Here is a 14,492-nt window from a genome sequence, read left to right as displayed (position 1 = left end):
AGCAGTTAATGACTCTTGAATTCATTACACAAAGACTCTCAGGGTCACACATGGAACTGTTTGGAACGTCCAGACTTGGATTGGACTCAATAAGACCGCTTTTGTGTAATGTCCATGTAGTTCTTCCGAAATACCGTTTTTCAATACTGATAAAAGATAAACAAATGCATATAATTCTTTTAAGTAAATCATAAAAGATTTTCATTGTGATCGTCAGACAAACTAGTTTGATGGCAACACGAAGGTAAAAAGAGGTTTCCTAAATGAATTTTCGGTAATAGATGCTGCATCGCCATCATCTCTGACTGGGGCAGTGCAACGAGCCGATCATTAGCTGTAGCCAGATTAATTCTGACATATAATTACCAACAACCACTTATGAGCAATGCTCAAAGACTAACCAACCAATTACGTCATAAACAGTTCACAGAGGTATTTACTTATGGTTGGAAACATGAATCGACGATGGAAAAATCCTCTCAGAAATTGCAACACAATTATCATAATTCTTGTTTATATAGTCAAAATGACCCACCAACGAAGTTATTCACTTGTTAACAGGTCAACACACAGGGCGTGTACGATAGAGATGTCACGACATCGGTTGTTGAAAGATGACATTTTGCTCGCAATTAATGCAATTGTGTTAACTACCCTTGTCGGATGTTCCCTGTCGCATAGGCCCTTTATCTAACCTCGGAATAAAATTCCGATGGACCCAGCCCAGTCACAAAATCGCTGACAAATACTACTAATAATAATACTAATAATTGCCCCGGTCAACAAAACATTACATATTTAGCATATTTAGTTCTCTGGGAGCAAACAAGTACCCACATCAATTGAAACATTTCATTTGACATCTGAAAAATTTCACACATACTTGTGTATGCCTATAAGGTGAGAAAGTTTCGATTCGTCGCAAGGTAGACAACATGTACCTGGAAATTAACGCCTGTATCATATACTATCTAAAATAAAATAAAACTTGTCACTATATAGTCTATACTTAATAGGACGCTTATTTCCGAATGTGAAGATCGGTTAAAATTTGCTTACGAACAGGATTGGCATTGGTCTTTAGCAAATAGTTCTAAAATGTTCCATTATACACTTTCAAAAATTCATTTAGTCTAGAATTGTATTTGTCTGCTATCACTATCAACAAATTTCGTGTTGCACGAGCCCAGTTTTCGCTGAAGCTCCCACACTCTCCACATTGAGACTGGTAGATACGTTAATACTCCACGAGAGCAGAGATTGTGCAATAGTTGCAACCAAAGATATGTCGAGAATGAATATCATTTTTTATTAATTTGTAACGATTATGATGAACTTCGTCTTCAGTATTTACCACAGAAGTATTTTGTACATCCTACTCTTGCTAAATTTAATATGCTTATGGCGGTGAACAATGAAACTGTTATTAGAAATGTTGCAACTTTTATATACCATGCTATGAATGTTAGACTCCAAACACTGTATCCTGGTGTCTGTTTGCTGGTGTCTGTTTGTTGGTGTCTATTTGCCGGTGTCTGTTTGCTGGTGTCTGTTTGCCGGTGTCTATTTGCCGGTGTCTGTTTGCCGGTGTCTGTTTGCCGGTGTCTATTTGCCGGTGTCTGTTTGCCGGTGTCTGTTTGCCGGTGTCTGTTTGCCGGTGTCTATTTGCTGGTGTCTGTTTGCCGGTGTCTGTTTGCCGGTGTCTGTTTGCTGGTGTCTGTTTGCCGGTGTCTATTTGCCGGTGTCTGTTTGCCGGTGTCTGTTTGCTGGTGTCTGTTTGCTGGTGTCTGTTTGCCGGTGTCTGTTTGCCGGTGTCTGTTTGCCGGTGTCTGTTTGCTGGTGTCTGTTTGCCGGTGTCTGTTTGCCGGTGTCTGTTTGCTGGTGTCTGTTTGCCGGTGTCTATTTGCTGGTGTCTGTTTGCCGGTGTCTGTTTGTCGGTGTCTATTTGCTGGTGTCTGTTTGCCGGTGTCTGTTTGCTGGTGTCTGTTTGTCGGTGTCTATTTGCTGGTGTCTGTTTGCCGGTGTCTGTTTGCCGGTGTCTATTTGCTGGTGTCTGTTTGCTGGTGTCTGTTTGCCGGTGTCTGTTTGCCGGTGTCTATTTGCTGGTGTCTGTTTGTCGGTGTCTATTTGCTGGTGTCTGTTTGCCGGTGTCTGTTTGCCGGTGTCTATTTGCTGGTGTCTGTTTGCCGGTGTTTAGCCCAAACCCAAGAGAATATTTAATAACGTTCCACTCCAGTCTAGAATGATTGAGCTAGTCCATTAATCAATGCTCTGAGCTCCTTTTAGATATTTCTTCAGACCAATTTGTAAATAAGATAACTCTATTTCTGGGACTAAACGTTAGTCATGCAGGTGTGTTCAGAAACCACTCTGTGCCTCCCTGTCACCTAAGTCCCCAGTTAATTAGAAGACGCGATGGAAGACGGCGTACATACTTGACATGGACCTCCGGGGAGGACCGCCAGCTTCTAAACAATGTCCACAGTGTATCTATATATATGTATATATACTACAATACGCCTTCTGTAAGTCTGGTGCGCATCACCCAGGGTTCTCTAGTGGACAGAGCGGCTGCTTCGATAACCTGGCAGCGCCTTACCAATAGCATTAAACGGATAAAAAACAAGGACTGGTCGTCTTGGTGTTGTATACTGTCTATGAGTGGGGTATCCATGTTAAACTGCGGCATGGTATGTCGTAGGGCTAGCACGAGAAAACCGGTATAGGTTCGGACAAGTACAAACAGCCACACAAGCACGTCGCTATATAGGTGAAAAAATCTTGAACACGACGAGGCACATCAGAAAACGCTCATGTTTAGATCAGACAGTGACACATGGTACCTCCCTTCACATTTGATTTATATTACATATTTATTAAATATTACATATTTATTTGTTCTTTAACGTTGCACTCAGTAAGATTCCAGCTATTTCACGTCGGTCTGTAAATAACCGAGTCTGGACCAGACAATCCAGTGATTGACATCTTGCAACTGGGATGCGATGACATGCATCAACGAAGTCAGTGAGCCTGACAGCCCGATCACGTTAGTCGAATCGTATGAAGACCATTTAACCTGGTCCTGACCTTCATGAAGGTGAATCCAGGCTTTATCTTCAGGTGGAACTGTGCAAGGACACCTTCACTGCACTTGTCAACCTGCCGCCATACCATTGTAACACAGTGTACAATATAGTCTACCTATATTGCAGTAGCACGCCCAGTGGGACTTTTCACTGTATGGATGACTTGAGACTATATTGTATCGTCAAGATGAGACTGACAACGACTGAACAAATCAATAATTCCGCCGTTAAATATATATATATGTCAGTTAATGAATTGGTGTGTGTGTGTGTGTGTGTGTGTGTGGGGGGGGGGGGTCGTATGTGTGAGTGAGTGTGTGGGTGTGCGCGCGTGTGTAGGGGGTGTGGTGGTGTATGTGTGAGTGGGTGTATGGGTGTGGGTGTGTGAGTGTGTGGGTGTGCGCGCGTGTGTGTGGGGTGTGGGGGTTTATGTGTGAGTGGGTATGGGTGTGTGTGTAGGGTGTGTGTATGTGTGAGTGGGAAGTGAGTGTATGTGTGTGTGTGTGAGGGGGGTGTATGTGCGAGTGAGTGTGTGTGTGTGGGTGGGGGGGGGGGGGGTGCGCGTGTGTTGGGGGGTGTATGAGGGAGTGAGTGTGTTGGGGTGTATGTGTGAGTGAGTGTGTGGGGGTGTGGGGTTGTATGTGTGAGTGAGTGAGTGAGTGAGTGAGTGAGTTAGTGATTTGGTGTGCGCGCGTGTGGGTGGGTGTGGGGCTGTATGTGTGAGTGAGTGATTGAATGTGTGGGTGCGCGCGCGCGCGTGTGTGTGTGTTGGGGGGTATGTGTGTGTGTGTGTGTGTGTGTGGTGTGTATGCATGAGTGAGTGAGTGAGTGTTTTGGTGTTGGGGTGTATGCACGTGTTAGCACAATGTGGGAGCACAGACCATAGTAACTAGATCAAGCTATGATGCTGACAGATTTAGGACGAATGTGGTGTATGTACTCATAATCACCGGATCCTGTCACATCTGTATTTAATGTATAATGTGGTATCTCTGTGGTAGGTTTAATAGTATAATAGTATTGTTAGCTACTTCATACCACTTAATTACGATGCACATAAACGGTAGTTTCGACAGGGGAAAAGAGGAACAAGTACAAAAAAAAGTTTAAACTTGTTATATGTGAGCTGTTAATTATAAAATAAATATGCAGGAAAGGTCATCTGCATCGCATTGCAATGTAATGCCACGCAATTAATATGTACGCTTTCAATTTGCTGTCACACGTGTATTTACATAGTACTTTATTGTACGGAATGTCCGTTAGTAATTATGTATTTAGACACTGAACAAATATAGTGTAAATAACGGGGAGCGGCGGTCAATGGTGGCATTATTAGATGACATATAAATACCTAGCCCCGTCCGCCTACTTACCATTTGGACATCGCCACCGAGCAGCAGCCATGGGTCTCAGTGTCTTTGGGAAGGTCATCATTCTGGCGATCTGTGTGAGTAGACAATACCGTACACACTTAGGATGGTGTAAAGATTATATTATTTCATAAATTGAAAAGAACTGTAGAAGGATTTGTGACATGCCGCAGATATGTTCAATATGTGATTTGAATGAAATTAATTAAATATAAAAAGGTGTATGGTTAGTAAGAAAAAACAACTTTATACTCGTGTCGTGTGACGGTAGGCAATTCATGGACGGACAGAACGTTACTGTTATATCAACTCTTGTGATACTTTTATATTGCAAACTTATACAGACATAGAAATAATAGTTTGATGTGTATGGTTGTAAGTTGGACATCCGAATCTTGCAAATGAAAGAAAGGAAATAATCTCCTGATATTATTTTTAAACCACGAAACCACAAAGGCTTGATTACATTTAAGATTCCTGAAACTTGTAGGACGAGCAAAGTGATTAATTATATTCTTTGGTATGTGCGGTTGCTGCGAATACACTCCATATTGAAACCATGGTCTAATATTGGCCCCCCACTACCGGAAGTACGGGTACTAGGGGCATGAGTCTTTAGCCCCCACACTTTGAGTTAATGAGGTTTCACTGGATACAGATGTACTTGCAGGTGGTCGCGTCATGGCAGGAGGAAACGGCCGTGGAATTCAAGTGAGTACAGCCCCGTCACTAACAGGACGCAGTGTGAAAAGGGCCTTCTTTTCGCTCCCTTGAAATTAATGACTGAGTAAAAATACAGGCAATATTTTCTGCAGTACATATCACAGTATTCGCATGCAAATGAACTTTGTCACAAACCATATCACCTCTTCAACAACTGCTTGAATGGCGATGTAATTTGAACACATTTCAATTATTTTACAGGAGCTGCGAAAGCGGTGAGTATGATTATGAGTGAGTGCGTTAGGCTTAACGCTGCTATAGACAGTATACCAGTTGTATCGCGGTGTGTCAGCTTCATGTGGGAGGAAATCCGAAAGATGCGCAGGCCGTAGATGTCAGTCACTCCTGCGGACCCCAGATGGGACAGATGACAACACACCATGGATCAGCATCTAGCATGAACCAGAGAATCTAGGCAAGGGCAAATTACGCTGCTCTGCACCAGCGATCACTGGACCATCCCCTGCAGTCTCCTGACATCATCAATCAATCATTATTTTCACAGAATGTTATTGACATCATCAGTTCACTCTCTTCACGTTGTCTGAAAAATTCGTGCTGGTTCCTAAAATTCGATACAACAAAATACATCAACGTGTAATCAGCATGTAAGATCTTGTCGGGTTATGGTAGGCTACTATTTTATCAAGTTCACTATAATTGTTTTATACATTATTTTACAACTGTGCAATATAATGATCATCTTCTGGACTTGTCACTGCGTTCTGTATCATGTATTTTCTGCCCCAAGTTTGAAATAGAAAACGTCACTTCCCCAAATATATGTATGAAAATAATTGACCGAAAACTCTCCTAAATTCGATTGTTCTCAAAATTCTGCCATCATGTCCGTTCTGTATTTATTTAAGACGTCATCGCATTCCACAATGCCGTCATGAGTGTTGCACAGCTGTGTGAGTTTGCATATACAGCACTGTGTTAATTACTGAAACCTTTTGTATGTCAGTATTCGATTCCGGGAAATTTAAACTGACGTCACAGTTTAAATGAAACACCCTAGCATCGAATACTGCCTGCATATCTGAACTATAATGTTTATACCCTGAATCTTTCATGTAGCATGCAGGCAGAAGCCAATGGATGTTACCTTCGTCATCGACGCTTCGTCCAGTATCTGGCCAGACAACTTTACCATGGGACTGTGGTTCGTAGAAGATTTTGTTGATATTTTCCAAGTCCAACCCGATATGGTGCGGGTGGCTGTCGTCTCCTATGGCGACAGGGTATACACAGAAGATGCTTTTAGTTTTGATAAATACACCAATAATGTGGACCTGAAAAAAGCGATCACTAACATCCCGTACAGAGCTGGTCTGGCTACTGAGACTGGGGCCGGCATCAAGTACATGAGGGAAACTTTCCTTCCACAAGCTCGCCAAGACTTGAGAAAGGTTTGCATCGTCCTGACCGACGGCAACTCCCAGAAACCCGTGGTAACGGAGACTGAGGCTCGTATCACCAGAGAAGCCGGGGTGGAGATGTTTGTTGTCGGGGTCGGCCATTCCGTGACAGAGGAGGAGCTGAGGAACATCGCCGGCGTGGATGAACACGTGTTTGTCGTTACCAGCTACAACCTCCTCGGTACCATTAGGTCCAGGCTCGCCTTTGAGACATGCGATGGTACGTTGATGCATTAGTGTGTGTGTGTGTGTGTGTGTGTGTGTGTGTGTGTGTGTGTGTGTGTGTGTGTGTGTGTGTGTGTGTGTGTGTGCGTGTGCGTGTGTGTGTGTATAAACGCCGTTAGAACACTATTTTAGTCATATAACGACACGCCATCTGTGTGTTTACCACTTTGGCGAATCCCACTGGCATAGATTTGGTGCTGACAAAGGATCCTAACGGGGTCGAATATTTGATCCCAACCCTCGACCTGCGGATCCTGGCATAGCTAAGGGAGGCAACTTGCACGGCGCCACCCGTACCGCTGTTGATTGTGTAATGGAAAAAGGCGAACTAAAAAAGAGGTGGCTTCAATATTTTCAACATTCTTAAAAAAACACACACAGATTTATAGTTCTGTGACTTCACGAAAACAGACTGGACCATTTCCAGTTATAAGGTTTAATACGCGTGTGAAACCAGTCACATATTGCACTGGAGAAAAATATCTTGAAATAGCCCATACTAGTGATGTAATGTTTTATGTTGCAGAAAACCCACCGGAGCCACCAGTAGGTAAGCGAAATCCCATTCGTGACCACTTTCTACACAACCTCAAAGGAACGAGTGGTGTAACTCCCATACTTTAACACTACGTTACCATACTTAGCTGCAGACCATTCCCACAATCTTGTCATTAGTGATCAAACACTACATGTCTGGCCCATTCACTCACTTAACTGTTCACGGTCTTTCCCACACAGTGTGCCGTGACAACCCCATCGATATCTCCTTCGTCATTGACGCTTCGTCAAGTATTGGCGACAAAAACTTCACCCTTGGGATGGACTTCATCAAGAACTTCGTCACTACCTTCGAGGTTTCACCCCAGCGAGCAAGGTTCTCTGTCATCACCTACGGTCGTGGCACCTATGACAACACTGCCTTCGATCTCGACGCTTACAACGACGAGGTTGGCGTCGTGGACGCCATCACAAGCATCCCCTACACCGCTGGCGACTACACCGACACAGGTCTAGGCATTGAGTTCATGCGGGAGAAACAGATGCTGCCCAAACAACGTGCCCATGCAGTTCACATCGCCATCGTGATGACCGACGGGCAGTCTCAGGACTGGGAGAAGACTCAGAAGGAAGCGGCCAAGGCTAGAGACGCTGGTATCAGCATGTTCGCCATTGGCGTTGGCCTGAACCTATCCCAGAAGGAGCTTCTAGGTATTGCTGGTGACCAGGACCGGGTGTTTACAGTAGCTGACTACAAGGCGTTAGACACAATCAGACAGGATCTGGACGACAAGACATGTACAATTGGTACGTTCATACAACTAGAAGGAGGGAACATTAACCTGTAAACCGTCATTTCTATGTTCACGGAATATTCCTATCCATACAACTGGTTTAACTCCGCTTGTCTCGAACTACTTTGGGACCCTACCGTAGGTCCATCTCGTTAGTAATGCGTTTTACTTTTATGTATCCATTCTTAACAAAGCAACGAAGGCCAGAAAAAATACAATTTGCGAATTGGTTGATTGGTTGTTTTTCGATTTATAAATATTTGCTCTCTTCTACTACTACTAATTTTGGAATATATATATATATATATATATATATATATATATATATATATATATATATATATATATATGCTCATATATATATATATATATATATATATATATATATATATATATATATATGCTCCTTTTTTTTTTGGGGGGGGGGGGGGGGATGTTTGCGGGAAGAGTTACTGCAAAAACGTAATGTAAATTCATGCTATACACTACCCGTCCTGTATATTCCTGCATAAATCTATGTTATCAGGCAAAACTGTTCACAAGTGTACTTCTTCTTGCAGCAAGTGTGAAGTTCCACCCGAGCGGTGTCTAGGAACAGATGGATGTTTTGTGCAAACTAGAAGACAGAGTGTATTCTTTTCATCATCAATAAACACGACAGTGGTAGCACGTTTAATCTTATTTGTTTTTCTGTGTAGAAGTGAGTCAGAGTTGGTTTTTGCCACTATCGGTTGTTGTTAGAGGGCACACATAAAGAATGTACCGGAGTTGGACATCGCCCGTTTGTTCTGTTCGTGAGGGTAACATAGTCTTATTGAGTGAATGAATGGGCTTGAGAGCAGCTTGGAACAGTATTTCAGTAGTAAACTTTGAGGAAAGCACGTCTCAAATCGCTTACCATTTGATGAAACCAAGCAGTACATGTATGGTGCAGATAATGCAAAAATCTTAATTGTTGCGGATACTGGCACGGTTAAGGCGGGCAACTTTGCGTACCCACTCCCCAAAATGGCATTTCAGAGGATAGGTGTTGATAATCATTCACTGTGTCAATTCAGATGGTAAAACGTGACTATGTAATAGTATCGGGAATGGATCGACTTCATATACATGTAGACCGCCTCCGTGGTCTAGTGTAAAAGCCCTGGGGTTCGATCCCCGGCCGCGTCAAAACCAAAAAACGTTAGAAGATGGTACTTGTTGTTACCCTGTCTGGTGCTCGGCATTAGTGAGTGAGTGAGTGAGTTGGGTTTAACGCCGCTTTTAACAGTATTCCAGTTATATCACAGCGTTGGTGCTCGGCATTAAGGGGCTAAAACAAGGACTGGTTGGCTCGGACTCAGTATACTGTGTCTGAGTGGGGTATTCTTGTTAAACTGTGACATGGTATCTCAGTGGGCTAGCACTGTAACTCGGCATCAGTCAGGACTAGTACAAACAGCCACACACAACCACACATGCACGTGCGCGTCACAGTTTAAGTGCAATAATCTTGGACGCGACGTTAAACCCCCATTTCACCTCACCTCATGCACATGTTTTGAGGTTCAATTAGCCGTAGACCTTTCATACTACTACAATGAACCCCTCTTTTCCTTCCGTCATCCTGTCTGGTAACTACTGACTTCTGACTCTTAAACATAGGAGTAATTATACTGAAAAGTTGTGTTTGAGGTTCCACTAATGGTGTCTCTCATTTATGACAAACCGTGTTTGAATATTGGAACCACGGCACCCATAATGAAATACCCGCGTTGGAGTAATGTTGGCCGTGTGTGCTAGTATGCATCTGCAAATTTGTAGATGGTGTGTGTGAAGACAGAATTGTTTTTTGTATTCTGTCACGTGGACGTGTCGGTAAAGTTACTTGTGCCTTCATGGACCAGGTGTCGCTGGTTAAGGCCACTAGTACTATATTTGTACAGTGCCGTTGTGAAGGTGGCCCTGACAGATGACAGATTGTCTATTTCACGCCAGAAATATACAATCAGATTCACACGCCGACGTTGTGATGAAAGAGTTAATTTGCATATCACGTGATCAGACTTTCCAATTATAAAAGATATCCCATTACATCCGCGACAATCCAGAGTAGGTGTATGTTCACACATGACACGGATCATATCGTTTGTTACCCCTAGGATTCGATGCCTGCACGTTGAACCATAAACCCATTGTAACCGACATAAAGGATTATAATTGACGAAATACGCGTATAGTCTTAATGTGTAGACTCTGACTGTAGTATGAATAAAGTCTGCTCTCGGTGGCACAGATAATGAGTTATTCAACGAGCTCTCGATAGGAGAGTAAATCCCATGTCATACGACGTCATTCCTGCTATGACGTATGTTGATATGCGGTCATGAACTGATCCAACGCGTAATATTATTTCAGTAAATCTTGTTTCGTCCTTCAACCACAACCGTAGCCCTCGGGGGACCTTTAGAATCGCTATCCTTAGACAGTTTTATTCATTATTCAGTGCATTGTTTACATACAGTTGTGATTTTTTTTTCTAAAAGCCACCTTTTGAAGAAAGAAAATACCCTTTAAAGTCAAATCAAGGAAACATTACAATATGATAAGTTTCAAATTTGCAGAATACTGTAGCCCGTACTGTAACGATACTGCAAGTTGACAGTATCACTCCAGTACCATGGTCGCTTCGCCGGTTACCAGTGAGAGTACGAGTGGACTTCAAGGTATTCTGTCCCTGGCGTATCAGTGTGTGCACGGCTCTGTTCATTGTATACTGTCCCTGGCGTATCAGTGTGTGCACGGCTCTGTTCACTGTATTCTGTCCCTGGCGTATCAGTGTGTGCACGGCTCTGTTCACTGTATTCTGTCCCGGCGTATCAGTGTGTGCACGGCTCTGTTTACTGTATACTGTCCCTCGCGTATCAGTGTGTACACGGCTCTGTTCACTGTATTCTGTCCCTGGCGTATCAGTGTGTGCACGGCTCTGTTCATTGTATACTGTCCCTGGCGTATCAGTGTGTGCACGGCTCTGTTCACTGTATTCTGTCCCTGGCGTATCAGTGTGTGCACGGCTCTGTTCACTGTATACTGTCCCTGGCGTATCAGTGTGTGCACGGCTCTGTTCACTGTATACTGTCCCTGGCGTATCAGTGTGTGCACGGCTCTGTTCATTGTATACTGTCCCTGGCGTATCAGTGTGTGCACGACTCTGTTCATTGTATTCTGTCCCTGGCGTATCAGTGTGTGCACGGCTCTGTTCATTGTATACTGTCCCTGGCGTATCAGTGTGTGCACGGCTCTGTTCATTGTATACTGTCCCTGGCGTATCAGTGTGTGCACGACTCTGTTCACTGTATACTGTCCCTGGCGTATCAGTGTGTGCACGGCTCTGTTCATTGTATACTGTCCCTGGCGTATCAGTGTGTGCACGGCTCTGTTCATTGTATACTGTCCCTGGCGTATCAGTGTGTGCACGGCTCTGTTCACTGTATTCTGTCCTTGGCGTTTCAGTGTGTGCACGGCTCTGTTCACTGTATACTGTCCCACCAGGGTGTTTAGTTCCGGATATAAGCATCTCCTTGACGACCTGCGATATTTCAGCCTAACAGCAGCCATGAAGTGGAACAATCTTCCAGAAGATTTATCATTGTAATCTGACTCATAACTAAGATTGTATGGGCCATGTGCATGTTATCGATGTGGAGTTGAGCGACATATACATCTTGTGGTAGTGGTAGTGGTAGTGGTAGCAGTAGTGGTAGTAGTAGTAGTGGTAGCAGTAGTAGTGGTTGTAGTAGTAGTGGTAGTAGTTGTAGTAGTAGTGGTAGTAGTGGTAGTAGTAGTAGTAGTAGTAGTGGTAGTAGTAGTAGTAGTAGTAGTGGTTGTAGTAGTAGTGGTAGTAGTAGTAGTAGTAGTGGTAGTAGTAGTAGTAGTAGTAGTGGTTGTAGTAGTAGTGGTAGTAGTAGTAGTAGTAGTAGTGGTAGTAGTAGTAGTAGTAGTAGTAGTAGTAGTGGTAGTAGTAGTAGTTGTAGTAGTGGTAGTAGTAGTAGTAGTGGTAGTAGTAGTAGTGGTTGTAGTAGTAGTGGTAGTAGTAGTAGTAGTAGTGGTAGTAGTAGTAGTAGTAGTAGTAGTAGTAGTAGTAGTAGTAGTGGTAGTAGTAGTAGTGGTTGTAGTAGTAGTGGTAGTAGTAGTAGTAGTCGTAGTCGTAGTAGTAGTAGTAGTTGTAGTAGTAGTAGTAGTAGTAGTAGTAGTAGTAGTGGTGAAAGTCACGTGTTCAGTAGGGCGAAAGGTAATACTGTTTCAAGAACACAGGTTGTATGCCCCAAGAGTGATTTATCAGACCTGTAAAGCGATTTAATTCATACACTCCGGACTAATGAGGTTCTATCAGACTCTCTATCTGAACAACGAGGATGTATGAGACTCATCGTTAGTATTTGAGGCTAATGCATATCTATCTGACTTAAGAGGATCTCTCAGACTGACGAGGTCTTTCAGGCTAATGCATATCTCTCAGAATAACGAGGATCTATCAGACTAACGCGGTCTTTCAGACTAATGCATATCTATCAGAATAACGAGGATCTATCAGACTGACGAGGTCTTTCAGACTAATGCATATCTATCAGAACAACGAGGATCTATCAGACTAACGCGGTCTTTCAGACTAATGCATATATATCAGAATAACGAGGATCTATTAGATCAATTGGAACATAAAAGACTAACAAAACCATATCAGACTAGCGAAGACCTACTAGAGTAAGGAAGATCTATCAGACATACAAGAAATATATAGGACTAACGATAATCTATCAGACTAACGAGGATCTATCAAACAAGGATCTCTCAAACTAACAAGGATCTATCAGACTATCGAGGATCTCTCAAACTAACAAGGATCTATCAGATTATCGAGGATCTCTTAAACTAACAAGGATCTAATAGACTAACGAGGATCTCTCAAACTAACAAGGTTCTATCAGACTATCGAGGATCTCTCAAACTAACAAGGATCTATCAGATTATCGAGGATCTCTCAAACTAACAAGGATCTATCAGACTAAAAAGGATCTCTCAAACCAACAAAGATCTAACAGACTAACGATGGTTTATCAGACCAATGAGAATTACCAGGCTAACGATAATCTATCATACCAACAAGGATCCATTTGACTAACAAAGATCTATCAGATTAACGAGAATCTAACAGCTTAACGAGGATCTATCAGACCTAAAAGACCTATCAGACTAACGAGAATATATCAGACTAACAAAGATCTATCAGACTATAGAAGATCTATCTTGCTAACGAGGATCTATCAGACTAACGTAGATCTATCAGACATACAAGAAATATATAAGACTGACGATAATCTATCAGACTTACAAGAATCTATCAGACTAAAGAGGATCTATCATGCTACCGAGGATCTATCAGAAAAACGTAGATCTATCAGACATACAAGAAATATATAAGACTAACGATAATCTATCATACTAACAAGAATCTATCAGACTATCGGGGATCTCTCAAACTAACAAGGATCTAACAGACTATCGAGGATCTCTCAAACTAACAAGGATCTATCAGACCTAAAAGTCTAACGAGAATCTATCAAAATATCCATGATCTATTAGACCAGCTATAATCTATCAGACTAACGAAGATATCTCAAAGTTCCGACGATCTATCAGACCAACAAAAATCTGACTAACGATAGTCTATCAGACTAACAAAGATCTATCAGACTAACGAGGATCCATCAGACTAACGTTACATCTGCGCAACTGCTTCCTGGCGGTGACATTATCGGCGTTGACGGAACTGGGACGCCACATCAGCAGCAAGGCACAGTGTCAAAATGTTTATAGATACAGTGTCAAGAGGTTTACATACATACACACAGTGTCAAGAGGTTTACAGATACACAGTGTCAAGAGGGTTACAGACACACAGTATCAATAGGTTTACAAACAGAAACTGTGTCAAGAGGTTTACAGACACACTCTCAAGAGGCGCTTACACAGAGTGTCAAGTTGTTTACAGACACACATTATTGAGAGGTTTACATACACACACAGTGTCAAGAGGTTTACAGACACACAGTTTCAAGAGGTTTACAACCAGACACACAGTATCAAGAGGTTTACTAACAGACACAGTTCAAGGGGTTTACAGACAGACACACAGTGTCAAGAGGTTTACAAACAGACACACAGTATCAAGTGATTTAAAAACAGACACAGTGTCAAGAGGTTTACAGATACACAGTTTCAAGAGGTTTACAGACAGACAATCAGTGTCAAGAGGTTTATAGACACACAGTTAGATAACGTGCGTATAAATCCTACAGTCCCCACCGCGGAATGGCCTTGGCCCTTCAA

General features: G+C 42.7%; 1 protein-coding gene across 1 annotated transcript; it reads left to right on the top strand.

Moving 5' to 3' along the window:
* The first annotated feature begins 4,394 nt into the window (after nucleotides 1-4,394).
* On the top strand, nucleotides 4,395-8,799 carry LOC124122735 (collagen alpha-6(VI) chain-like). The gene is made up of 7 exons (XM_046485857.2): nucleotides 4,395-4,539; nucleotides 5,133-5,173; nucleotides 5,387-5,400; nucleotides 6,266-6,826; nucleotides 7,358-7,381; nucleotides 7,570-8,136; nucleotides 8,684-8,799. Exons 1-7 carry the CDS (start codon nucleotides 4,429-4,431, stop codon nucleotides 8,713-8,715), a joined length of 1,350 nt encoding a protein of 449 aa, XP_046341813.2. The 5' UTR covers nucleotides 4,395-4,428; the 3' UTR covers nucleotides 8,716-8,799.
* Nucleotides 8,800-14,492: the final 5,693 nt, after the last annotated feature.

Source organism: Haliotis rufescens, unplaced genomic scaffold, assembly GCF_023055435.1.
Source record: "Haliotis rufescens isolate VD_foot unplaced genomic scaffold, xgHalRufe1.0.p SCAF_15, whole genome shotgun sequence".
NCBI lineage: Eukaryota > Metazoa > Mollusca > Gastropoda > Lepetellida > Haliotidae > Haliotis > Haliotis rufescens.
This window is presented reverse-complemented; position numbering and strand designations above follow the sequence as displayed.